This window comes from Parus major, chromosome 1 (assembly GCF_001522545.3).
Source record: "Parus major isolate Abel chromosome 1, Parus_major1.1, whole genome shotgun sequence".
NCBI classification, from domain to species: domain Eukaryota; kingdom Metazoa; phylum Chordata; class Aves; order Passeriformes; family Paridae; genus Parus; species Parus major.
In genome coordinates, this window is record NC_031768.1 from 71,176,339 (window position 1) to 71,203,590 (window position 27,252).

Sequence of the window (27,252 nt, forward strand, 5' to 3'; positions counted from 1 at the left end):
ACCATCAGTAACTATCAAACCTTTATTCTGGGATCAAATTCATTGCTTTTCGACTGTTTGAGGATTTTTGCAGAAAGACAAGAAAACTTAAAAGTATTTCTTGGATATTTCAAGAGTACGATAATACACTCTTTGGTATTAATTAAGCATTTAAAATGTCACGTTTTCTCTCCGTGCCCGGGGAGTGGCGGGGGCGGGACCCGGGGGCTGCGGTCGTGGGAGCCGCCCCGGCCCCGCCCCTGCCCTGTCCAGGCCCCGCCCCCCGGGGAGGCGGTGGCCGCGGAGCCAATGGGCGGCCGTGACATGGCGGGAGCCGCGGGCGGGGCGGGCCCGCACAGGGCAGAGGTGGCTGATCCCGCTTCCCATCCCGCATCTGCCGGTCGCGGCCCCCGCAGCCATGGAGCCCTCGCAGGTTGCCATTATCGGCAGGTAAAGCCTCTGGTCGCCCGCGGGCGGGGGCAGAGCCCCAGGGAGGAGGTGCCAGCCCGGCGCGGCGCCTGTAGGACGGATGCCCGCGGTGTGCGAAGGGGCTTGGGCGCCGTCTCCCGGCTCGGCCCGGCCTGCGGGGAGGGGGTTTGGGGACTCGGTGTCGGACACGGCCCTGCCTCAGCTGTCGCCACTGCTGCAGCCGTCGGAGGTGTCGGCGAGCTGCTGACTCGGGGCAGGCGGTGGGTTTTGTCCAGCTGCGGGGGCGCGCTGCTGCTGGATCTCTGGAAGTGGGGGGGATGCACCTGCTTGGCTCTAGAGTGCCTTTGTTTAAGCCCCTGAACAGCTCTGTGCTACTTTAAAACAAACAGCAAACAAACATCTTTACCGAAGTATGTCACCCTTTAGGGCTGAAAGACTGCTGTCCCTTTTCATTGCAATGCATTGCTCTGTGTAAGTACAAGAGGAGTGGAGAAATCCAAGCACAGTTTAATGTCCTGTTCATCAGCTGTGTCTGGAAACTCCTAAGTTAGTCTTGGACACTCCTGAAGTAATACTGACTTGCCACAAAAGTCAGCAGTATTTCTGGCTTGTGTGGGCATGCATGGTTTCATCCTCTCATTGAGCTTACCCTAAAGCTCTTTGCTTAAACAAGAATCTGGAGGGGAGAGAAAATATGTGCCAGATAGTACCAGTCCCCTGTGCACCACTGTACCTTGGTGCTGCAAGTGTGGGCTGCAGCAAACTCTGTTAGCAAGACTACTTGAAGCCTCAGGATGGGAGTTTCAGTGCTGCTGTGTGACACTGACCAAACTGGCTCCTGCTGCTGGTACTCAGAGAAATTTTACTAACACTAGGTGTGTCTGAAGGGTCTGGAGAGTTGGGCTCCTGCCTGCTGTGGCTTCTGTGTGTTATGAATACATATTATAATATTGGCTTTTGGCAAGTATTAAGATGAATGCTATATGCATAATGTTAAAATGGCTTTGCTGTAATAGTCGATATGTGTTTGAACTGTCTGCTTAGTTAGGATAACCTCCAGTAAACAGATGATGGGGAACCTGCTGATTATCAACACTCACCTGTAGAAAGAAAGAGCCAAGGCTCAAATTAAAAGGTGATAAGAAGAGAATTAAAGCCACAAGCCAAGAAACATGCGTGCTCTAAAAAGTTGGACCCAAGGAGTGGCCATGCCTAAAAGTTTCTGGAAAATATAAACTAGTTAATAGAAAAGTTTGAATATGCATAAAATTTGTGAATATATATCAAGTTGATACATATAGGTGCAACAGATTGCATGTAGATTTCTATTGATGCAATAGAAATGGTATATGAAGGATGTTTCCAAAACACTGGGTGTGCTCTTGGCAGAGTGCTAAGCACCCAGCCATTTTAACCCTTTGCTTTATTGTCATTGTCTCCTATTGTCCTTTTTTTTTTTTTTTTTTTTATTAAACCTTTTAAAATTTACCAGAACACCAAACATAGTTTTTCACTTGTGGCATTACTGCAGGTTTTGGTAGCACCTGCAGAAGTGAGCAGATCTGGTTGTTAATACTTTATCTATCACTGGGCCCAAAATGACAGTGTGTCAAAAAGCACTGTCTTGGGGTCAAATATGCTAACATCAGGTTGTAATGATGCTGTCATGTACAATGCAGTAATGGTGCAGGCCTGGTACCTACCATTAACTTTGTGTGCTCTGTGGTTCAAAAGAAAAACCCCACAGTCCTAAAAACCTGTATTAAAGTGAGAAATTTTTTTGTGCATTTCAAGGAAATTTAATTTAAAAGTGCAATTTAGAGAGGTTATGCTACTTTGTAAAGATACTGGTGGCTCAGGTATGCTTATGTCAGATTGGAGTGATTCAAACGCTTTTATTTTATAAATACTTGTTAGCCAGGAGGCTACAGTAGCTAGTAAACCTTGACCATTCCTATTCTGTAAGTTTGTTCTGTTGCTTGCCTCAGAACTGATGAATTCTGGGCTTACTACAGAGAAGCTGTTTATTTTTACTTTTAAGTGGTAGGTTTTGAGTGAAACCTTACTGTCTGTTTAACAGCACTAAATGTAAAGGTTCACTTTTTTTTGTCCCAGTTATTTCCACTGATTCCTGCTATTTCCTGAAACTTCCTGTTTTAATCATTTTTAAAAATATGTAGTTCAACCAAAGGCTGAGGATGTTCCTGTTTTTTCTTCCTTCTTTTCTCATCTACCCTATTACTTTATCTCTGACTTTTGCTCCCCTTTTAATCTTTTATTGATGCCCTAATGGTCTTGAGTTTTTCAGTTGCCAGAGATCACTAAAGTTTAATGCTGCAAATACAGACCTTGAAAGTGAGAGGAAATGCAAATTTTTAATGTAATGCCATGTAATTATCAAAACCCCCACTGCAGCTGTCATAGATAGGGAGTTCTGATCTTGTCTCTGTTATGGATTTTTTTTCCTAATGTTTTTTGTGATTTTGGGTTATTTAAGCTTGTGATACTATGCCTTGGTGCTTCCATTTGAAAAGATTGCTGCCTGCTACACATCTAATGAAGTTAAAACCTGCATTGTTTTAAGAGAGATTATAAAATTGTCAGTTACTACAGATTTCCTCCATGTATTGCTCAGTAATATGATTTCACCGAAAGATGTAGGCAGGCTGTTCCTGTGTATATCCAGCATGATGAAGCACTTCATCTAAAAATAAAGGTAGTGCTAGAGATGGCTAGGTGGAAAAATAGTATCAAAACCAATGCTCAGTTGAGGTTGTTTTTTCCCTTTTCATGTGCTTGTGGTACTTAATGAATTGCTGAGGACCTGTGACTTCAGTAGCTGGGTCTTGGATTTTCGATCACCTCTGAAGCAGGATCCTGCGCTCTGGGATCAGAGGACTGCTGCCTGTCTTCAGTCTATGAACCAAACAAAAACTTTTTTTTTTTTCAATCTCTTTAATATAAATGCATTAACCAACTCCAGGTTAAGATTGTGTCTGACAAAACTGTTGGTGATCGAGTCCAGAATGCCAAATTAGTGGTTCCTCCCATTTGAATTCTGCTCTCCTTTTTCTGTTTTGTTTTGAGTTTTTTCTTCCTCATTATTATCAAATATCAAAGAGTCCATGCTCTGGTTTGGTTTTTGCAATGCTTTCAAGATCTCCTTCTCCCTGTTAAATGCTGGTTTATTAATTGGCTATTTTGGTGGTTTTTTTTCAGTGGACTTATTGGTCGCAGCTGGGCCATGGTGTTTGCTGCTGGAGGCTTCAAAGTGAAACTTTATGATATTGCACAACAGCAGCTAACAAGTGCACTGGAAAATATTCGGTAGGTAACCTGACTGGAAATATCTGGGGTTGGAATGAAACTGTGGGATTTTTGTAATTATGGATGAATAGCCATATCTTGTTATTTCAGGGAGCATACATTTTAGGCTTTGAAGAAGGCTTTAAATCAGAAGTATAGGTTAAGATCAGAAGATGTGTGCTTCCAAGTGTCACTGACACTTCTAAAGAGAAATTTAATTTTAATTTATTCAGGATCTTAAGTTTTAATTATTTTTTTTTAATAATACATATCACCTTTCCTAGGTAATATCATATCACCTAGGTTATTTATAGGTTGGGTTTAGAGTATATGAACGTAAGAGTTTTTGCACAGAAAGGCAACAGAGACTGTTTCAAAGTGGAGGTAGGTTAAGATGGATTGCTGAGAAGCCCTCCTACAATTCTTAGCATTTTGTAATTAGTTTTTAATCTCTTAAACTGGTGTTTTTGAGTCCTAGAAGAACACGTTGCTAGTGTCATTGATCAGTTTTAGTTGAGGTAGGAAACATCTTTAGAAGGAGTGCCAGTTTGAGGGTGTGATCGTGACATCACTCGCACCAGTTGAGTCCAGGAGGCCTCCAGCCCTCTTCTGTTGCCCATGGCACGGTGACTAAAGCCTCATGCTTCTGGTACTTAGTACTACCAGAGCTACAAGTCTTGCCTGTCTGCTCCACTCCCCCAGCCTTCTGTGCCAACAAGTTAATTATCTATTCAGTCACTCTTAACTGGATTTCTTCCAAGTATTTCTCTAACCTTCCCTTGAACTGATATAAATCCTTCTGTGGCTTCCTTACCAAAGGACTTTGTGTTGTGCAGATTTACTGCTCACTGTGTGAGGAGCCATTCCCTTGTGTTTGTTTTGAACCTGGCTCCTAAGTTACTTTGATTGACCCCTAGTTCTTGTGTTAGAAGGAACATGTCCACTTGGTCTATGCACCCTCTTCTTTCTGGGCCTGAAAATACATATTTTATCTGCTTGTGAGAGAGGGTCAAAGTACATTTATAAAGTGGCTCTGTGCACAACCTTATGTTGCTGCATAGGCATTTAATGCTGGACTTCAGATGACTTCACAATTAGCATCAACCTAAATGCATCCACCTCTCCCTTCATGATGCCTTGGAGTGACATAATGTCAGCTTGTGTGTCAGCTGTATGGGGTGTAAAGTGCACCTGAAAAAAAGTTGTGTGTTGCATCCCAATTGCTTTCTGTAACAAGCCTTAAAGCAAACAAGAGTGACTTCAGGAACCCCTTGTAGATCGATTCAGTTGTTAAGAGTTCAAAAGTTAAACAGGATGTGATGTGTAGTGAGATCTGCTTAAAAAGACTTGATAGCAGAAGAGTGGGAAAATCTATCTCCTCTTATTTTTCTTTCCAGCTAGATGTTAGACCAAGTATCTCTGTTGCATCACCTAGATGACACAAACTTTTGATTTTTTTCAGTTTCTTGGTCTTGGTAGCCACTATGAAATTCTGGATTATTAGGTGGCAGTTTTGTGGTGTTCATTACTAAAGCCATCACTTGCCCCAGATTTTTTCTAACAGCAGGATGAGGATGTTAGCCTTCCAAGGTTTTCAGCTTGAAAACATGAAGCATAGAATGTCACATGTAATAGGATAAAGTGCTATTTGAGTGGGTCTGTACTGTTGTGTGCCTGCATGTGTTCTCCTGTAGGAGTTCACCGAATCACTGAATGGGTAGTGTTGGAAGGGAGCACTGGAGATCATCCCATCCAACCTCCCTGCTCAAGCAGTGTTTTTTAAAGCTCCTTGTATCTAGGCAGCTTTTGAATAGCCCCAGGAAAGAGACCCTACAATCTCTCTGGGCAAGCTGTTCCAGTGTTTAGTTACTCTCACAGTAAAGAAGCTCTTCCTCTTGTTCAGGTGGAACTTGTTGTCTTTCAGTTTCTGCCTGTTGCCTTGTCCTATTGCTTGGCACCACTGAGAAGAGCCTGGATACATTTGTTGAAACCCACCTTTCAGATGCTTATTAGACATTGTTGATGTCCCCTGTGTTGTCTCTTCTCAAGGCTGAACAGGCCCAACTCCATCAGCCTTTTCTTGTAGGAGAGATGCTCTGGCACCTTAATCATCTTCATAACCCTCTGCTGGACCCCCTCCAGTTCTGTGTCTTTGTCCATGTACTGAGGAGCCCAGAACTGGACACAGCACTCCAGGTGTGGCCTCACCAGGGCAGAGTAGAAGATCAGGATCTCCTTCCTCAGCCTGCTGGCACTGCTCTTCCTAGTGCATCTCAGGATGCCACTGGCCTTGGTCACAGGGACACTGCTGGCTCATGAACAGCTTGCTGTCCACCAGGCCCCTCAGGTCCTTCTCTGCAGAGCAGCTTTGCAGCAGGTCAGCCCCAGCCTGTGCTGGTGCCTGGGGTTATTCCTCCTCAGAGCAGAACTCCACATTTGCCTTTGTTGAATTCCAGTTCTTCTCTGCCCATCCCTCCAGCCATTGAGGTCCTTCTGCAGGGCTGCACTGACCTCTGGGGTATTGGCAATTCCTCCCAGTTTAGTATCATCAGTGAAGTTGCTGAGGAGGCACCTGCCCCTTCATCCGAGTCATTGATAAGTTCAAGGCAAGTTCAGCTGAGTTCAAGGCAGGTTTTGCCTTTTTACATAAGATGTTCTTAATTTATAATTAACTTGTGTATTTTGGTTATTGTAACACTAGTTAAAAAGCCTAGTTTCAGGAAAACATAGTTTTTGTGACAAGAATACAAGCTACACAGTTTCTTCAACCACTATTTTAGTGAATGTATCTATCAAAATATGATCAAACTTCTCTGCACTCATTTCATAGCACACAACCTGCAGTAAATCACAATTAATTATTGATGTGATACTTAGGTAAGAAGAGTTGGAGCTTGAGCAGGTAATGTGTGTGCACAAGAGAGCAGCAAGGGAATGATTGTCTGATAGAGACAGCTGGTGAATGGTTCTGTAAACTTGATGTGGTTTGCTTTCCTTTTTCCCTCCAAATAGCAAATATTTTTAGGGAAGTTTTTAGACTTAGGGGTTTTGTGGTTTACTTTGTTGTAGTATTGGAACATATTTATTCCACTCTAGTCTGCAGTCCACAAACTTCTAGTGTATGGAGGTACTACTTATGAGGGAGAAACTAAAGTGTACAGATGACCATTTGCAGTTTCCCTTTTCCAAATAAAACTGGGATTTGAGTAGTAAGCAACTAATTTTATTTCTAAAAGGAAATGATACTTCTTTGATGGCAGACATGATTCTTAATTATGTTGTTGCTTTTTAGTCTGTTGACCTGTTTGCCTTTTATATAAATTCAGAACATCTCAGAGTCTGCTCTAATGGAACAACATTTTGTTCTGCTGCAGACACAAACTGATGAACACCCTTATTCCACACTGGACCTGCTGAATGGATGCTTTAGTAGCCTGCATTGGGAAATGTAATTTTTCGTATCCAGCATGCTTTTTTTCTGCATCGGTGTGATTCTGGTTTGAATGCAAGATTGCTAAATTTTGAAATAACGAGACTTAGAAAAACAAGCAGTTTCCTATTCCTCAAAGTAGTCCTAAAACATAGGATGCAGAAATGCTTTAGTGCATGCCCCTCTGCCAAAAAATAAATTTATGATTCTTGTAATATGTAAACTTTTCTAAGTATACAATACTGTGCTGTTGTTCTAAACATAATTATTTTGCTGATAAAGATTGATTAATTACCTAGCTTACTGGCTTAGTCTTCTGGTCTGTCTTATGTACTGCTTTGTTGTATTTGTACTGTATATATCAAGGGCAAAATGCAGTTTGGCTTAGTTATTCTTTGATAGTTTTGTATATGTCTTTTGAGGGGAGAACTTCTAACTAGATGATTCTTTTCAGAACACAGTTCGATATTGAGTGCCCGATGCTGGCACATCAAGTTTGTGCTAAATTATAGGCTTGATTCTACCTTTTATCTCTGCCCACCCACCATGCCCAAAAATTAACTGCAATTAACTAACCAGGCAAAACTGCTTTACTTGCAGAACTAACTAGAGAACATATTGATAGGCTTTGGAAGGGGATAGATTCCACCTTTACAAAGGTTCTGTCTGACTGAGTTGAAAACCTCTCCAAAAGGAAATGTTGTCTTTTCACTTCATTCCTCTGTGGCAGCCAGTCCCCTGGGCAGCTGGAACATATGATTTCAATAAGGGTGATTTGTGTAATTACTAAAGTTGTGTTTTGATAACAGTTATGGTGCTCACATTTGTTTGGTATGCAGAGTAACAGGTTGTCTGTCCAAGGGTTTGGTGAGATCTCCTTTCCTGAAAGCTTTCAAGCTGGGCCACACAAAACCTACTTGGTCTGTTCTGACTCAGGCTAAATATATGGGACTGGTGATGTTTTGGTTTGTTGGTTTGTTTTTGCCATGCCAACTACCCTCTCCTTTATCAGACAGCATTAGATGGTAGTGCTTTGACTGGTGAATAGTTCTAGTCTTTGTGAAACAACAGCTGGCTGAACTTGTGAAGAACAGGGCTGGTGTTTTCTTCTCTTCCTTCCCTTCTTGTTAGTGTGGGCAATATAGTTGTGATTAAGCAGTCTTAATTCTAGTAAGTATTTGCTGGTTGTAATAGTGTCTGCTGAATACAACTGCTCAGTAGTGGCTGTGGATGAAGGTAAAGCAAGTGGGGTGTGAACAAGGTGAGTTAAGTATTAGCATTGCTTTCGGGTTCCTTCTGTAAAGACTTTTAGAGTAGGATTTATAATCAGAAGCATTCCAGGCATTTTATGTGTTTGGGAGTATTCCCATAGATTGGATACCTTATCCTGAAGCAAATACTAGTCCAGTTCCCAGAATAGTGCAGACAGGTTCAGCAGTAAAAATCTGGAGGTACATGAAGCATAAGCTGAAAGAGGAAGTAGTATTTTCTTATGGGTGTAAATTCTTCATTCTTCAAGGACCTTACAGGTATTGAGTGGAACTCTCTGCGCTACGCACACAATGCAGCTGCAGAGTGAAGCTATGGACATGGCTGCAATGATTGCAGTGTCATCCTAGGGTCATCCTAGGGATGATCCCCTAAAAATTTAAGCTGTCTTCATTGAAAAGTCATCCAGTAGAGGTCAGTGGTGCACTGTATATACGAACCTTTGTATCTTAACGTAAGGTAAGTATCAGGGAGCACTGGTTTCCCACAGTTCTGTAGCAAGCTAATATGCCATGGGAATATAAAGATAGTTTAGTGTTTAGAAGACTAAAATTTATTTATGGAACAAAACAACCAGAATGGCAATAAGTAGATTGGCAAAAGGTGTAAAAAATGAGAATTTCCCAGGAGGGAAAGCCAAAATTGAGGTAAGGCACATATTTCCTACTCCATATTTTAACTGACTTAAATGCATGGGTAACGTGAAGATTGGTTATGTTAAAAAGAATGGTTTTTGTTTAGGAGAAAAAAAAAAAATCAATCCAGCCTCAAATTCCAAAGATGAAGATGGTGGTTTTGAAGGTTAACTAAGAAATGGTATTCTGAGTGCACAGTGTATTGTTAGTGGTTTATGACAAAAAAGCAGAAATGTGGGATGGTTGTCAATGGCACAAGAGAAAAGATATGAAATAGGAGATGGATGCTGCAAGCTTCTGTAAGAGCTTGGGGAAGAAAAATAGAAGCTAGATCTCTTAGTCTATGACTCTAGCTTTCTTTGAATCCCTCAGTCACCAGTTATGTACTGTAATTTTGGATAGCCTGGGAGGATGAAATAAATGTAGTGTTGCAATGAGAGTGAATAAGAACTTCACCCTCTTCTTCAAAGAAGGAAGTAATTCTGATATGATCTCTTCAAATGTAACTTTTTTCTTGTTTTTGTTTTGTGTGTGTTTTTAGTTTGGTTTGCGGTTTTTTAAGCATATGAGCAAGAGTATGCTGGATCTGGGCAAGAGCACCTGGGAAATGAACTTCTAAGGAATGGATAGTAAAGACCTTTTGAAATATTCATCTTGCCTCACAGGGTGTGAGGGAGCCAAAAGTTTGGATTCTCTGGCTTAGGGCACCTGTTTCTTTCCACCTTTTTAGTGCAAGACACCTTAAGTGTTGAATGAAGTTTCTGCCCAGCACGCTGTATATTCCTTGGGAGAGGAAGATCCCTGTTTCCTATTCTTTGCCATAAATTGCTTAAGAAGTCTGTCCTTTTCAGCCATCCATTTGGTGTGTCCTTAATTAAGCTGTTAGGAAGACTAAAAGATTTTTTTTTTTTCCTGCTGCTATTCATTAGGTCAATTTCCTCATGTCTTAACAAGGATGAGCAGTTTTTGCTGAATAATAACCAAAGGCTCAGAGGAGTTCTGTCTTGATGAAACTGATGAAAACTGAACCAATTTAACCACGATAAGGACTACATCAAAGAGCTTCAGGTTGATTGTGATCAGACAGTTAAATTCCACCTAATTTCTGTGGCCATTGTTCCTCTAAGTGGCTTATAATGGTTTTCAAAAATGGCTTTCTTGTTCTGTATGTTTGAGGACTTTTAAGTGGAGAGACCTTTTCTGAAGAAGTACAATCCCAGCCATTCATTTTAAGTTTAGTAACTATTTGAATTTTTTGGCACTTGTTCTACAGTCATTAAGAAAAACCCAAAATGTAGTGGCATGGTTTTTAGAAAGGACTCTTGCCTGTATCAAATGTATTTATTTATTTATTTATTTCTATACTGGTAAAGAGGTGCTCCTACAGTGAGGCTTTGTAGCAAAAGAGCTGTTTGTAAAACTAGATTAAATATTTTAAAGGGACCTTGCTTCCCATTAAATATGAGCCAAAAAAACCTCTTGCTGGTTGTACACCAGTTAAAACAAATTTGAAGTGGTGACAATCTTGCATTTAGGCATAGATCTTGGAGCTGTCTGCTTGAAGAGAAGCAAAATCTTTGATAAGATGGGGGAGGAAGGAGAAATGACTGAAATTAAACTTTATATTTTTGAATATAAATATGTGCAGTGGCATGAGCAATAGTATAGTACATGGTTTGTTAAGAAGAGTTTTTTAAGAATTGATGGTGGCTTAACAATATAAAGTGTTTAAATGTGTCTATGTTGTTTCTGTCAGCAAACAAATGAAAGAGATGGAGAAGTCGGGAGTCCTGAAAGGAGCTTTGAGTGCGGAACAGCAGCTGGCTCTCATTAGCGTTTGTACAGACCTGAAGGCAGCAGTAGAGGGTGCTACTTTCATTCAGGTAAGCAAAGATTTGCCAACTCCTAGCAAACGGTTCAGAAAGGTGATTAAAAGCTGTGCTATGCAGTAGGTGGGCACTGGAGAGTTCAACATCCTGACCCCATAAGGATATAGTCATGCTTGTTAAAGTTCTTTCTAGCCTGGTATCCTGACGAGGGAGATCATGCCTCTTTGCAGAATTTCCTACACTAGAGTCCCTGCAAGTTTATTCTGAGTTATAGGGGGAGAGGCTGGCAGTTAAGCTGAGAGGGAATTGCTGACCTCCATGTGTAATAATGACACATTTGAAAGATGAATGTGAGCTGAAGGTTGGCAGGAGATTTTTGGGGGACAGATTATCTCTTAGGGAATGCCACACATTCTAGAGTCTAAAATGTGTTTTTTCATGGGTCTAAAATGTGTTTTTTCCTCTCCAGGTACCTACTGAAGGCAGGGATGACATATGGGGGGACTATTCTCACTGTGAGGGAGTGCTGTAGCCAAACACAGCTATCCCAGAGTGTTGGATTATTAAAACCTGGGTTGATACATATGTTTGAAATCTGTTCTGCTAAAACTGGAATGGAGAACAAGCTGAACTACTAGACCTGATAGTTTGTGGCTGCTTAGTTACTAATATGCTCACTTATTTGGACATAGTTATTAATATGCACTTATTAATATTAATATCACTGGATTGGACATAGTGCAAAGAATGGGCTAATCTGGGACCATTTCTGGGATAGAATATGAATGAGTTTTCATTAGGATTGGCATCTTCTACCCTATATGGCTCCCCAGTATTATTCTGGTGCTGTACCATTAGCTGTCTTTGCATGTATTTGTGCTGCACTTGAGTTTACACCTTACACTGTTTCAGGCTGTAAATTCCCAGCTGATCAGCTGCAACACAACCCTCATAACAAATTGCACTGAAGGAGCACAGACTTCCAGACCTTTTATTCCTCCCAGTTTGGTCTAGGAGGAGAGAGTGGGAGGCAGGGTGAAACCTCACACAGAAGTCAAGGTGTGGATGTACTTTAGATTTTTACAGTGGTGCAGTGTTTTGTGTTCACTTCTTTTCTTCATAGCATGAAACTATATATTGTCACCCCCAGTATCTTACTCCTTCATCACTAATGAGCTTGGAACTTGTTAGTTCATGGTATTGTGTTCATGCATGTATTGCCTTCTTCTAGTGAGTTTAATTTGCAAATTTATTGTCTAATCACTCAGTCTTGTAAAGTCCTTCTGCAAATGCTTGTGGTTGTAATAATGATGGCAAACTTAAATTTCATGAGCTAACTTCCAGGTCATTTATGAATGGATGTAACAGGGCACAGCTATCTGTGAAAAAGCACTGGCCAGCCTATTCCAGTGAGTAAGAACTGACTGTACTTCCTACCTTCTGCTTGTGAAGGCTGCCTTCTTGTTTCCAGTATACTCATAGTTCTTGTTTTCTTTTGCTGTTTCAACCATTCCTTACCACCTGGTATATTCATATAGTGTCCTTACTTTCTCCCTATGCTACTTGCAAGGATCTGATCCGTCTTAGTTCCAACTTTGTATCTCTTTAGCATTCTGACTTCTATTTTACCATCTTCTTTTGAAGATGAACATAGCTGTGATGGAGTTCTTGGGTCTTGTTGCTCTGGCAGGGATGTTGAGTTTTGGTATGCTATCAGTCCCACGAGAGAGGGTTTTTGGCAAAATCTCAAGATTTTTGAGAAAGGTCTTGTATGCCAAGTCTGATTAAATCAAGGGCTGCATCCTTCCCCACTACTATCAGTTCATTTACAAAATGGGCATTGGGCAAATGTTGCAAAATCAGAGTAATTTTCTGTTAGGAGGAGCCTGTAGAAGTTATCTGGCCCAACCCATTGCAGGACGAACATGCATCAACTTGCACAGAATTTGTGCAGTTGAGTTTTGGATAAACATTTCTGTTCTCTTTGGGTAACTTGTTAAAATGTTTGCTGTCATTGTGCAACTTTTCCCTAACATCTAATTGGAAGTCTCTTCTTGCAACTTCAGTCTCTTGCCTCCTGTCCTACCAGCCTGCGCCTCAGAGAAACCTGTGTGTTCCTTTCAGGTAGCTGAAGACAATGGTGTTGTATTGGTAGTCTCCAAACAGCAACAGTGTACCTGGGGTAACTCCAGCTTTCTGGCACTGTTTTATGTTCCCTTAGCCCTCTTGGTGTCTCTGAACATGTAGTTGTTTAGTGTATCAATAATAATAAGCTAAATAGCTGAAGTATGCTCATGGATAACAAGTCATTTGTGTGAAACACAGCCCTCCAAACTATAGCATTAAAGTTGTTTGATTCAAAGAGTTAACAAATGCATAGTGGAATTGGGGAGGCAACTTATTTGAAATAGACCTTAATTTTCTCTTGAAGGAGGAAGGAATAGAATGAGACAGTGTAGGCTCACAGCTTTATTCCAGCAGTGAGCAGACTACTTTGTAACTGAACCATATTAAATTTAAGAAATGCTGCTTAGTGCAGCTTTGAACGTGGGAGGACAAAATTTGCAAATTGTAATTTATGAGCAAAAGTGTTCTGATTTTAGTTACTTAAAAAATAAAATATTGGTTGTATTAATCTTAGTAGAATAGAGAGGACTCAATTTTCATACTGAATGATATAACCTACTAATTAGCTTATTTCAAAATTTTCATGAGAACTGCAGTTCTTTACCCTGGATTTTAGTTGGTTAAATTTTAACTTCTTTTCAAATCTGGTCTTTGTAGAATAAATTCACTTAAAGCTTTAAAAAACTTCTTGATGTTTGCCCTCTGTGAGTAAATTCTTCAGACAATTGCCTTCTCTGTAGTTTTCATAGGACATAATAAAACAGATGGGATAAAGTAGTAAAAAATGGAACTTCCTAAGTTATATCAATGAAGATACAAAAGGGAAAAAGATGCAAGAGATAATTAGAAGGACTGAGAAGAAAATTTATAACAGTAATGTCTTGAACCTTTTAAAAGGTTATATATGCTCTCTCCTGAGCATTTTCATGAAGTAACTTGTGATTAGTGTGTTTTACATCAACTTCAGAAGGAAATCAGTCCATGTTTTGCTCTCAAGCTGAGTTTTCACACAAGTTGACTTCTCAGAACTTTCCTATGCTACTTGGAATAAGCGCACAACCTATAGCATGTAGGTAAATGTACACTGCAAGTTTTTGTATCACTAAAAGCTTTAATGCTGAACTAACTTCTCCATTAGCTGAAAACTCCATGGAGATAAATTAATGCATATGTTTGTACTATAATGTTCCTGGCATGGAACTCTCATAGGTGAGTTAAATATTTCTTACTTTTGTGGTCTTGGCTTTCCTGCATAAATATATGATGACTTTTGTCTTCTGTCTTTATGTGACTATTGGATATTGAACATCTTAGTATTCCCTTGAATATTAAACCCAGATTTTAGTGGATATGTGTCTAGTTCATAAATAATATGAATTGAACAGAAATCAGTACAGCACTTGTATGATCTCTTCCCACAACACTTGTAAAACAAAACCAAAGGTTTTAGATTGAACTAACTGAGCAATAAGGTTTACTAGCTGTCAGAGGAAAAGAAGATGGCTAACTATTGCTAAGATCTTACTCTTGACACCTGAGCTGCTGTGTATTTTGGTGACTTGTCAGGGCTGTCTGGGCTGGTTGAAGATGGACACAAAAGGTGACTGAGAGGTGATCTCTGAACCCATCTATTCTTCTGTGGCATTGAACAGAGCAGACTGAGCAAGGGGAGGATGTTAAGCTTTTAACTTACACCTTATGTTCTTGAAGTATTTATCCTTTTTACTTTTAAAAGAGCTCTGCCTAAAAGCCTTAGAACAGTATCTTCATTTCTTGCCCACCCCTTTAAAAAGAGAGGGTGTTCTGCCCCCTCTCCTACTCCCCGCCATTACACCTGCAGAGACTGTTGAGCTGGTGATAACGACACTAAAAGATTTTCAACCTGGTATCTTTCAGATCTTGCTGGTTCCTTCATCTTTTCCAGTTAGACATATTTTTAAAAAACAGTGTTAATGGCTTTCAAAAAGCCTGGTGGTGCCTTCAGAGTGCAAAGCATTGGCTTTGGAGCTTTGACAACAGGTGTCTTGTGTCTCTGGTCATAAAAATTAGTTTTTGACTGTCTTGCCAGTTTGTACTCATAGCTTTTGTTTGACTTTCCTAATGGCTTTCAAGAACCCTTTTACTTCTGGGGATGAGGGAATGTCTGCAGACAGTGGGTGAAGCTGCCCTGAGCTCATAGGCTGGAGGACCATACCATTTTGGAGGCTCTGTTAGTCACAGACCTCTGTGAAAACAAAACTGCTGGCAGGCAGAGTGTGCAAGCATTGCAGTACCATGGCTTCTCCTGAACTGAGCCCTGGATGGACAAACATCAGTATGTTTGTTCTCAGCTAGGCAAATATAACCTTAGGCCTAACCTCTGTAGGTTAAGCCTACGGAGCTTAAACACTGGCCTGAGGCACCAGAAGTTGCATTTTGGCTTTTGAGGGAGCAGGTTTTAGGCTTGGAACCTGACTTGCTGTCTTTGTAGAAGTTTTGAGAAAATTCTTTCCAATTTTAAGGATTGAAATGATCAGATCTTAAAGACTTGCTGCAAAACATTTTATGAAGTCAGTGTCTGAGTTGAACTGAAAGATGATGTTTAGGTAAACAGCTTGCCAGTGTCACTGCAGTGGTGCTGCTGCTGAATGGACTTAACCAAATGTTTAAACATTTGTAATATCCTTCCAAATTTTCTAACATTTATTTCCCATCTATTCTGTCCATAAAACAGCTGGTGTAATCTACCATTATAGTGTTGAATATGGTTTTGGTCCCTGTTTCAGGAGGCTGACACTGCCAAAACTGTCATCCTGCCTGATACCCATGGTCCCTTTTCTGGGGTGGTATTGTATTTCCATTGCCTTTCCTAGATCACTTTCCCTATTTTTCCGGGTCGATGAGATCAGGGTAGAGGAAAACAGGGAAAAACTTGTACTTTGGGAGAAGAGGTAGGGAGGAGGATGTCAATCAACTAGTTTGAGATCTTATTGTCCTTTCCTGAGGGAGCAAAAAAGATCTTCATCTGTAGCAGCCTGATCAACTTGTCTGTCTTTTGAAAGTTTTGTAGGACACGTGAACATCATGGAAAATGCTGGAACTTTTCATGCCATGATGCTCACAGGACAAGAAGCAAACTTGTCTTCATTTGCTGTATTTGTTTTAGACAACAAAAAAAACCAGCCAAAAAGCCCCTCACAGAACCCCTCAAGTCTCAAATTTGCAAGTCTGATTTTAGAAAATGTGATTCTGAAAACTAGTACCTCTGCAAATCCTGTTTTTTTCTACTAAAGGTTGAAAGGACACTTGTAATTCAGTCATTTATTCTGAACAGTGTGGCAGTAATTTGATATTTTTATTGGTCAGATTCTTTAACAGAGTATGTTTATGAAACGTAGGAAAGTACAAAATGTTTCCATCCAAGTGCTGAATTTCACCTCAGTGTTGTTTAATTGCACAGTATCTTGCAGTCTTTCATGTCACTCAAGTGGTAGTGATTTATGAAGCATCAGATTTCACACTCGTATGAGCTCATATGTTCAAGGAAAATAAGAAATTATCACTCTAGATCTAAAGTGATTTATAACGCTACATTATCTTTTAAGATTAGATTAGTCTGAAAGTGCTGGTGCTCTACCCAATCTTTTATGACAGCTTTTACAATAAGCTTCTTCATCTAGTGATGACACCAAAGGCAGGCAGGATCAGTCATACCTAGACAACTCTGTCAAAAATGTGTTGGCCTGTTCTTAAAATTCTCTTGTGCCATGATTCCTTCTCCTCCCATGTTTAGCATTTTACTCCAGTGAATACATAACCCATAGAAAGTCTATAACTGAAGCCCTGGGATGTGAAACTCACATGCCTGTACTTTTTTCATATTTTTTATAATTGTGTCACATGGTGATAATGTGCCCTCCCATTCCTAACAAACAGCCACTCTGCTTTTCTGTTAAAGGAGCTGCTGCCCTTATTATGCCTTTTTACCCCTGGCTTACTACCCTTAGTAAGATAGTTCAGGTTCAAGATAAAAGTCTTGGTTGCCAAGGTTGTGTGCCTTGTTTTGGACTAACTAGAGTTGGTTTACACCAAGGTGGATTTTGTTGCAAACGATATTTTTGTTAATGATTTAGTTTTTGTTCATGAGCTTGAAACCATCTTGGAAGAAAGTTGTGTACCCATTTAGTGGAATGAGTATCTGCTGTGGGAAAGGGGCAGACAGTCTGATGAGCTCCTCTTCCCTGTGTGTATCCCACTGGGTTGGGTTTCTGACCAGGGTTTTTGTGGTGGTTTGTTTTGGGTTTTTTCTTCCTCCTTCTACCTCATTTTAACTGATCAGAATCCTGACACTGCACTGAAAGGTGTGCAACAGCCCGGGGCCTCCTTTGACAACAGCTGTGTGTGCGTCTCATCCCAAAGCCATGCAAAAGAGTGTGTGCCTCCTACCCAGCTGCTGGCCCTGCCTATGTCCTCAAGGAGGAGAGCAACGCTTTACAAAAAGAGACTGAAGTTAATGTGCTAGCCCCTTGCCTTCTTTGAAATAATGAATTTTTGTTTGTCACCTTGTCTTGATAATGTCTTGGTATACTGTTAGATGCTCATATTATCCATCTCTAAAGTGCCTCAAAATATGCATCTTAAACTATTTTTATGGGGAACTTAGATAGAAAAGTCCAAAATACTTGAAGTCAAGTATTTACATTTGAATATGTAATGGTTTTGAATTTTGTGAAATTACCAAACCTATTCAGTATATGAAAAAAATAGGTATTTGAGCTAAGTTCTATTGGTTAACATAATATCAGAAGCAAAATTGATACTCTGATTTAATAATTTGTTCTGATATTAAATGTCTCTGCTTGTTTCACTAGCTGAACTCCCAGCCTCTGCAGTCGAAGTGTCATATTTTTTAATTGCAGATGGTGTAGTTCCCCAGGTTCATGTGTGTGACTCTTGTCTATTGACTAGAGTGCACTTTAGTGTCTGACATGGAAAACAATAGAAAAAAGCTGATGCTTCCTTAATAGAAGGCGCATCTTCAGTCTTCCAGAATGGAAATACACACATAAGCCCTGCAGGAACAGAACAAGCCAGCATGTCAACACAAAAGCCTAAACAGAAATTATAATAATTAGGACTGAAATAGTAATGATAGTAGTGAGCATTTTAAACACTCTTTTGCTTAAAATATAATTTGATGTGGATTCAGTAAAATGGTGACTGAACAGTCTATATGCAAGATGGAGCAAATAGATGGAATTTTTCTTTGGTAACTTCAGCAACCTGCACTTTGCCAGTGATGTTGGGAGAAACAGAACTGGTTGTCAAATGGCAGGGTTTAATTTGCAGACAGCTTATTTTAGCATATGTAATTTTTTCAAAGAGGCTTTTACAAGAATCCTTTATAATATTATTTAGATGTGGTAAAATTCTATGGAATAATTGTATTTGACTGTACAGTTGCTATCTATAGATGGTGATTTGAAATCTCTTATTTCATTAAATTTCCAGGTCTCCTTTTCAGGTATTTTTAATGTCTGTCTTAAACAGCATTCAAGTTATGTATATAAAAATCCACAGGCCAAAACTTTTTGTAGGTTTGTATTAATCAGGGTTTGTTTTAGAAAGAAAACATTCTCAAGTGACTTGTTAGATTGAAAGTAAAACAATTATGGCTGTCTTTTCTGTGAAGTTCTTTTTCTAGTGAATTCTAACTATAAAATATAATGGAAGTATTTGTAGAAATGTATTAGGCACCAAGCTTTCAGAAAAGCTAATTTTCTGGTATGCAGAACTCTTTGTCTCTGAATCCTGTGAAGTTCTTTATATTCCCACAAAAAGCTGGACATAATGTGGTTCCTGTTGCAGGAGTGCTGACAGTCTGCGTCCAACTTGTGGGATAGTTCTGTGCTTTGAAAGCTGCTGCTATGGCCTCATTCTGTGAGAGAAGAGGATTGCTGTCACTTGACTCTGGGAACTGTTCTACAGGAGTGCCTTAAAACCGTCAGCTAAATCACAGCAGAGACAAGCTGAGGCTTCTTAAAATGCTGTTAAGTTTTATATGTGTGTAAAAAGAGCACGGGCTTGTGGCACGTTTGGAGATCCTCACTTAACTGCAGAAGATGGGGAGCATTCTTGTTGCAGTCAAAGTGGTCATGGCTTCTAAACAATCTACCTGCTGCTTAAAATCTTACTGAATTTACTGGGAAAGGGGAAGCTGCAGAACTCTAGAAAATAATTTTCTACCTTAGTTACGGCTGGGCAAGGGCACAGGGTGCTCTTGCTGTAGCAGCTGCGGCATGGCAGTGAAATGCAACTCTTGGGGGTTAGGTGGTACAAGACAAAGGTGAATAGCTGTAGGAGGGAAATAGCTGTGGGAGCAAGGGTGTTTCTTGCTCTCCCTTGGTATGATTGAGGAGCCAGTTGAGAAATTATGGGTCAAGATTAGCAGGACCACCAATATGGGCGATGTTGTGGCAGATGTCTGCTGCGGACCACTTGACCAGGAAGAAAAGGCCTTCTTCAGAAGCCCCACATTCATAGGCGTATGTTTTCATGGTGGGGCTTCAACCACATCAATATCTGCTGGAGGGACAGCACAGGAGAGCACAAAGAATTCAGAAGGATTGTGGAATGCATTCATGGTAACTTTAACACAGGTGGCTGAGGACTTGAAGAGAGGACATGTTGTGCTGGACCTCACAAACAATGTAAAACTGGTTGGAGATGTGAAGGTCAGGAGCAAGTCTTGGCTGTAGTGACCATGACATGGTGAAGTTGAGAACCTGAGAAGAGGAGCAAGACAAAAACTGGGATTACAGCCCTATACTTCAGGAGGGACAGCTTTGGTCTTTTGGGCCAAAATCTACTTGGAAGAATCCCATGCTATGCGATACACTCCTTCCGTGAAGATGGGTCTAGGAGAGCTCAGGATGGATCTATCTTCACTTGCAGGAATGTATATATTATCATAAACCTTCATATTAAGATTGACAGGGAAAAAACACATTCTTGTTTATGTTTTGAATTTGCAGCAGACAGCATCTAGTCAGGAGGTAGGAATTCACTGTTGTGCAGCTGTAGCTTTCAGACTTCCTTATTCAGCAGTTCCTAATGCTGGTGACTACCATCAGACTCCACACTTGTTATTGGGAAGGCTTGATGCTGCTCCCTGTGACAGCATCTCCAGATGATCTTACAGAAAGTGGCTTGCTTGTTGCTGAGTAGTTGCTAATCTAATTCTGCAACCTATTTTAAATATCTGGCTTTCATCTTATACTGCTTGTGTAGGATGTTTACTTATTTTAGGACCATACCACTGTGTTGCAGGCCTTTGCTTCAGGCCATATGTTGTTTATTTTGCCTTCCAGTACTAATAAATTGCTCAGCAGCAATTATCATTGGTAGTATAAAAAAAAGGTATTTTGTAAGATAGTGTTTTGGGGACTGCTTTTCTAGAAGTTAGAAAGGAGTTGCTACCTTGGCATATTTGAGGCTGGATGGGAAGAACCTGGGAAGATGCCAGTATTTAAATACAGGAAAATGAAATTGTGCATTTAGATGAGTTGGATGTATGTGGGAGCACAGATGGTGGATGGCATGGTGAGAAAGGCCTATACAAAAACACAGAGACACTGGATTTAAACAGGTAAAACTCACTGGCTTTCAGTGTACTGGCGTTTCAGGGGTTGTGTCATGTCAGCTTCTTAATTAGGGGCAACTAGACCTCAATCATCATGTGATGTATCAGCTAGCTAGGGAGGGAGTCTAGCATGTGTTTATCTTTGTGTAGGTCTTTAAGAGTTCATAAACTGGTTCAAGTAGCTGCTGCATGTTCTGTGAACACGTATTTGAATAGTGTAATCCCTATTACATCTAAGCCTTTGATTCCATACAATATTTCCAGGAGATGGGTTTTAAAAATTAACAGCTGTCATGTTCTGATCAGGCTCTTAAGAGATGTCTAATTAAGTTTAAATTGGAACCCAGATTTGTAGCAACTTTGTTTAGGTGACTAGGTCTTGAAATAAAGGTTTACTGTTCACTGCAAATGAGAAGCATGATCTTCCCTAAGAAAAGGGCACAGAAATATACAGTGTCACTTAAAATGCATAGTGGTGCGTGCTGACCTTTTTGCACTGGTTCTTTGTGAGAAACTGTGGTAGCTTTAAACCCATATCTTATCTGCTTTCTGTTTGATCTTCTCTTTCTCATGGCAAATAGAATAGCTTCAGACCTCTCCAGGCTCTATAACTGACAGCAAGTGAGGTTCCTGTTCAATGGATTGTTTAGAGCTTAATTTTCCCCCTGTTCTTCAGGGAGTTGGTGTCTCTGAGAAAATAATTGCATTCTTGAGAACAGAAACTTTATTGCAGTGGTCCAACTACCTGAATACAATTGTGACACTATACAAGAAACTCCAAGCAAATGGCCCATTCAGAAACCTTACGTAACCATGGCAGGTTTGAGTTTCCAGCAGATTTGAGTTTGCCTTTTTGATTATCATCTGATGTGAGAGCAGGCTTAGAGTTTCAAGTTCACAAACCTATTCAGAGCAGCTCTTTTATTAGCTTGAACAGTATCTGCAAAGTTCTCGTCATCTTTGGCTTCACTAAAAGAAACTATTTAAACTTAACCAACAAGCAGGGATTCTGAACTATGAGCAGAGTATCATTTTGTTTTGATAAGGCTGCCTAATACTTTGGGCTCTATCTGGAGTTCTTAAATGACCCTGTTTATCTCTTTTGGATCATGGAACTTTCAGTACTGTTCCATGCAACTTATTTTTTAAGACTTCAAATTACTTTTAACCCATTTTTTAGTTTAAAAACTCTGGCCCTGGGCATTCTTGCCACAGACTCTGTCTGAAGCAGCAGATGCTAAATGTAATTTTTGGATTATGTCAAATGTGTAGCCTTTTCCCCTAACCTTGCCATGTGTAATTGAGCATAACAGAAAGGACAGAATGAAGTACTGACAGGTGAGAGAAGGTTAGAGTTGGAAAAGAGCAGTTCTTTTCTGTGTGTTTTGAGGGCAAAGGCTGAGGTTTTGCAAAATTTGGATCCTGTTTGGATTTTTTTAAACTCTTCCAAAAACCCTTGAAAACAGGCTGGTCTTCTTCCTCCATTTTCTTCTCGTAGGCTGAAGACTTTTCTGTTGCTTGTGGGATCCACTGTAGTTGTTATTCCATATCCTTCTCCTCCCAGACTAGTGGATCTTTGCGTGCTCTCCTTCAGGCGTCTCGTGGAGATAACTTTGGAAGTCCAGTGACTGCAGGTTGTGGCTCTTGGCTCACACATGAAGTTTGCCACAGTAGTGTAGAGCTGAATGCACTCAGTAGCTTTGGGAGAAGTTTTGGTAGCATTCATTCTACTTCAGATGGTCTTCAGAAGTCTTTCTCAGTGACCCTCACACTTAAAATGCTCAAGTATCTTTATTAATTTCAACTATAGGAATTATTTACAGAGCTGTACCTTGGAATCTCCTGCCATAGTTTTGGAGAAAGTAATTTTGTCATCTTTTGAGACACACCTGTTCATTTCCATCTTGTCTGTGAGAGAATATTGACTTCTATCATGTGAGATTCTCTTAAAAAAATAGTAGAGACCAGGTCTTATTCCTCTGTATTGCATTATCTCCCTGTGTGAGTTAAAGTCTCTATTTTAGACAAAGCAAAATATTTTCTTTTGCACTAAATCTCCTGTAGGATGTGGTGGTCCATCTTCTGCTGTACATAAACTCTTGTGTTTTCCATTTCTTTAACTGTGGTAAAGTTGTAGTGACTCACTGGTATATCTAGGCTGATTAAAATAGATGGTTTGTGCTGAATTTCTAGGTGTCAATCTAGGATGGGATCAGTGAAGTCTGAGATGTATGGATAGATACACTATTGAACTACATGACTTCTAATACTGTTTTTTGGTTTTATTCCAGGAATGTACTCCAGAGAACCTGGAACTGAAAAAGAAGATTTTTGGTCAATTGGATCTTATTGTGGGTGACAATGTTATCTTGAGCAGCTCGACCTCTTGTCTCTTACCCAGCAAATTGTTCACTGGCCTTAAACGTGTTAAGCAGTGCATTGTGTCACATCCTGTAAGTACGATGGCATGTATCCTTTTTGTGTAAACTGCAACCCAAACTCCTTCCTGCAGACTGAAAGACTCAGAATGGTGTTTGGGGCTCTTGTGTGCCATTGTTAGGCCAAACTTTCCCAAAAAGATGTAGTTTGGTTATTCTGTGGGCGGCAGCACTAATCTACGAAATTGAGAGGATGTAGCATGTTGCATACTGTTGGCTCAAGATATGTTCTATGTGAGCTGTTGTGCTCATATTGTGTGTTTCTCAATCTCTCAAACTAGCTTTCAAAATGTAGGAATTCTATGTTTTAGGTGCAAACTCATAACATTGCTACTTTCTTCTTGTGTCATTGTTAGTCTTTTCTAGGATCCTTTTTTAGCTTCTGTTGGGTAACAGGAAGAATCCAAACACTGAGTTGCACGTGCTTGTCAGGCTATATTGATAAAAGATGGGAAATTTAAACACCAGTTTCTTCAGACGTGTGATGCAGAAGCAGTATTCCTTAATTCCTGAAAGATTATATATGATTATATGGAGCAAATGGGACTTGGAGCTGAATTTCCATGCTTCTTGATCAACTGGGACAGGGCAGTGACGCAAAAATGGAGTGACTAAAGGTTGCAGCAGAACCTCAAAATGGTCAAAGGCACTTGTGAGCTTCTGTAGATGTTTGTTTGGAGCTGCCAGACAGCAGTTTACCACATCTCTCCTCAGCATGGAAGAGCGTTTTATCTTGATCATCACTGGGATTCTTACTGCTTCTGTATTCCACTATTCAAGAAGCTAATGAATTTGTAAAGCCAGTGTTAGTCTGGTGGTCAGCTGATTAGTTAAGAGGACTGTTGTCATGAAGAAAGGTGCTGCCCTGGTCTCTGCAGTTTGGTAACTGCATGATGTCTCTCCAGAGCATCCCTGAGTGTAAAGTAAATGTCAATTCTCTGGGCATGCTCAAGGGTACAAAAATACAGCACTGCTTTTCTGTAGTGTCTCCACAGCTACCTGTAGCCCAGTGCTGTAGTGTCAAAGCATTTGGTCAGTGCCTTTCTGACTCCAGTACTGCCATTGTGCCTTGGGGTGCCTAGGTGGCAAGGGAAACAAAAGGCTTGGTTTGGTTTGTTTCGTATAATAAATTTTCAGTCCCTTTTAATTATTAAAAAAGTAAAATTTCAAAATATCTATCTGTGCCTAGATCTAGCCTTTCTCCAGTCTAAAATTCAATAGTTCCTTATCTCTTATTTCCAGGGTTGTAATTTTGTCTAGTGCAAGAGAATAGATAATGCCGCTTTAACATTTCTATATTAAGTAACTGTACAATTTCTTTTCTTTTTTTTTTTAACCAGTTTATGGCTGCCTGACTGTTTGTCAGTCTTTGATTTTTCTATATTCTTTCTTACTGTTTTCCAAAGTTGGTCTGTACCAGTTGACTTTATTTAGTCTGAACTGCAGTCTTCGTAGGAGCCACTCCTGAAACGAGGTTTTATCAGATCTGGAAGGGTAGTTAGCCTCTGCATAAACATTTTCTACATTTCTGTTGCAAGGATATGTATTTTGTCGAAGCGAATGCTCTGTAGTACCTTAAAATGTCTTATTGTTCCCAAATGGCTTTGCAGTCCAAATGAGACTGTTTTCTTAGTAATCTCAGCTGTACTGAGTGTACCAAAGAAGCTGTAAACCAGTGTGCTCTTCCAGGGGCCTTTCTGCATCTGCATCAGGAAACATGCTTGCTTTGTAGTAGTCATTGGCTTTGGGTGTTTTCTTTTGTTTTGTTTTATTTTTGACAAAGATCTTGAACAAAATGGTAGGATTTGGTGGCTGCAGGAAGCAAACAGCTCTGCAAGACACTGAAAACAAGTGTGGAATTTGATATACCAGGAAAATTAGAAGCTAAAGTTGTTGAGCCTCTGGCATGCATGAGGGTGTTGAGCTTAAATGAAATGAAGTGCCCAAAGGGCAGAAGCAGCTCATCCCTTTGCTTAACATGGTTCAGTTATTAAAAAAAAATAAAATAAAAATCCCACAGCACAGCTGTATGATAGAAATGCACACAATACTTATGATACAAAACAGGTACAGCTGTTCTCTGAAAGCAGTTCCAGGCAGTGGGTCAGTAGAGGTGTGGTTCTCATGTTCTGTATATGCCTGCTAGATCACACAACTAGAACTACAGGGCTAGAGGAGACTGTGCCATTGAGTGAAGTCCCCTGTTGTACAGGAAACCCTGCAATCAACTTGAAAACTGCATTAAACTCTCTCAGATTTATTTCTTTAATTCTACTACTTCTGTTATAAATTGTTTGTGTCTTCTAATTTTTGTTCCAATCTTACTACTGGTCCATTAAAATTAATATTTATGTTTGTTGACAGCTTTTGTGTAACTTAATTCTTTTCAGTGTTTTCTTTGTCATTTCCTTTCTTAGCTGTCACTTTGTTAACTAAGGTGACCTTCTGTTCCCTGAAATACTTCTCATTTTTAGAAACTTTCCCCCATTCCCTATTTCATCTATGTTCTACCACTTTTAGTTTTTACCAATATCTGCTATCTCACTTCTGAAAAATTGTCTTCCTGTGTCTCCTGAGTGTGCTCCTGAACACACCCATACGCTCCCTGTGCCAAGTTCATGAAATGGAATACTTCAGTAAGATCACTGTCAACACTAATCTTCAAAGAAATTTTTAATAGCCTTAGTCTCTCTCAACAATTAACTTGTCCTCTTTCTAACTGGAACCTGTGATATACTTAAGGGTTAGAAAAGCCTCAGAGAATGTCTTGATGCTTGTAGTGTTTTGGGTCTTGCTCAATCGCCTGGCAGTGGTGGTGGCATTGCCAAAGATACAGATGTGAGAGAGGCCATGTTGGGACACAAGGCCCTCTAAAAGGAATGGAGTGTGTTACATCAGTAGTTACAGCAGATGTCAGACCCTGCAGGAAAGGGAACTGTGTAAATACTGAAAAGAAAGAACATGCGTGGAGGAAAGGTTGCTTGCATGTTCCTGTGACTAAATCCTGTACTTGCATTTACAGGAGCACAGTTAAGAGTAGCTGGCTATAACAGAGCATGATGAAAGAATCAGTACTTAATTTCCATCCTCTAAATGTCAGTGTTATTCCTGGTAGTAATATTTTATATGTTAGCTCCTTCTATTGCCTGGAACTAGATGGAGAGCTGAATTTAACACCTGTTAAAGTACAGCTGAAGGACTGCTACTTTGGAAAGAGCATGCACGCAGCGTTACTGTCTGTTACACTATGACCTGAAAAACTTTTAGCTGTTTCCAGGATGTTCTTTAGGATTTTTTATTTTTTTTTACTTCAAAAATACATAACACAAAGGCCTTGACTTGATGAGAAACTGCATTTGGGAAGAATCAGGGAGAGGTAATTTATTTTTTTCTATATACAGTGTTTGAAGGTAACCTGTTCTGCAACATTTTCAAAGTATGTTTTATGTGATCTGTTACTGTATTTAGCATGTATTTACAGGCTGGGGCCAGTAGCTGCTTATCTGTTAAGTGTTGCATCTTACAGGTAGTGTTTTGCAATACTTTTGTTATAAAGTTCCTGACTGTCTAAAAGGAAATGCGTTGCTTAATTTCTAAAGACAGGTGGTGACCATATATCTTACAACAACAAGCAGCCTGAATATTGAGCAAACAGTTCCTCAAGTCAGAATAAAGTCTTCTAGTACTGTTTGAGTGCTGTCATCTCTGGTGTAGGCCCATTAATTTTGCTGGGGTTAAACAGAGTTTGATTTAGTGCAAGTTTAATTATTTATTTTATTTTTGATTAATGCACCAGCTTTTATTGGATTGGTGCAGTCTTTCAGGGTCTGAATGTCAGGCTTGCTGTGTTCACTGGAAATTATCCAAGCTAGTGCCAGCTATAAAGATGCTTTATAATAACTTGTTCTGTTGGTGACTAATGATCTTCTTTTGTGTTTCTTCTTGAGGTAAATCCACCTTACTTTGTGCCGTTGGTTGAAATTGTTCCTCATCCAGAAACAGATCCTTCTACGACAGAGAGAACATACGCCCTGATGAAGAAGATTGGTCAGTCTCCTGTCAAACTAAACAGAGAAATCGAGGGGTTTGTTCTGAATCGACTACAGTATGCAGTGATAAGTGAAGCTTGGAGACTTGTGGGTGTATGTATACCCTTTTTTTCAGTACTTGGTCAGTAGATGTGATAAGT

At 40.0% G+C, this 27,252-nt stretch overlaps 1 protein-coding gene across 1 annotated transcript in view; it reads left to right on the top strand.

Moving 5' to 3' along the window:
* The first annotated feature begins 320 nt into the window (after positions 1 to 320).
* The window catches only part of CRYL1 (crystallin lambda 1), a 50,279-nt gene continuing 23,347 nt past the window's right edge, over positions 321 to 27,252 (top strand). Inside the window, exons 1-5 of the mRNA XM_015638409.1 lie at positions 321 to 429; positions 3,628 to 3,735; positions 10,805 to 10,931; positions 22,917 to 23,078; positions 27,011 to 27,205. Of these exons, the coding sequence (XP_015493895.1) occupies positions 398 to 429; positions 3,628 to 3,735; positions 10,805 to 10,931; positions 22,917 to 23,078; positions 27,011 to 27,205 (624 nt within the window). The 5' untranslated portion in view covers positions 321 to 397. The remainder of the gene's footprint in view (positions 430 to 3,627; positions 3,736 to 10,804; positions 10,932 to 22,916; positions 23,079 to 27,010; positions 27,206 to 27,252) is intronic.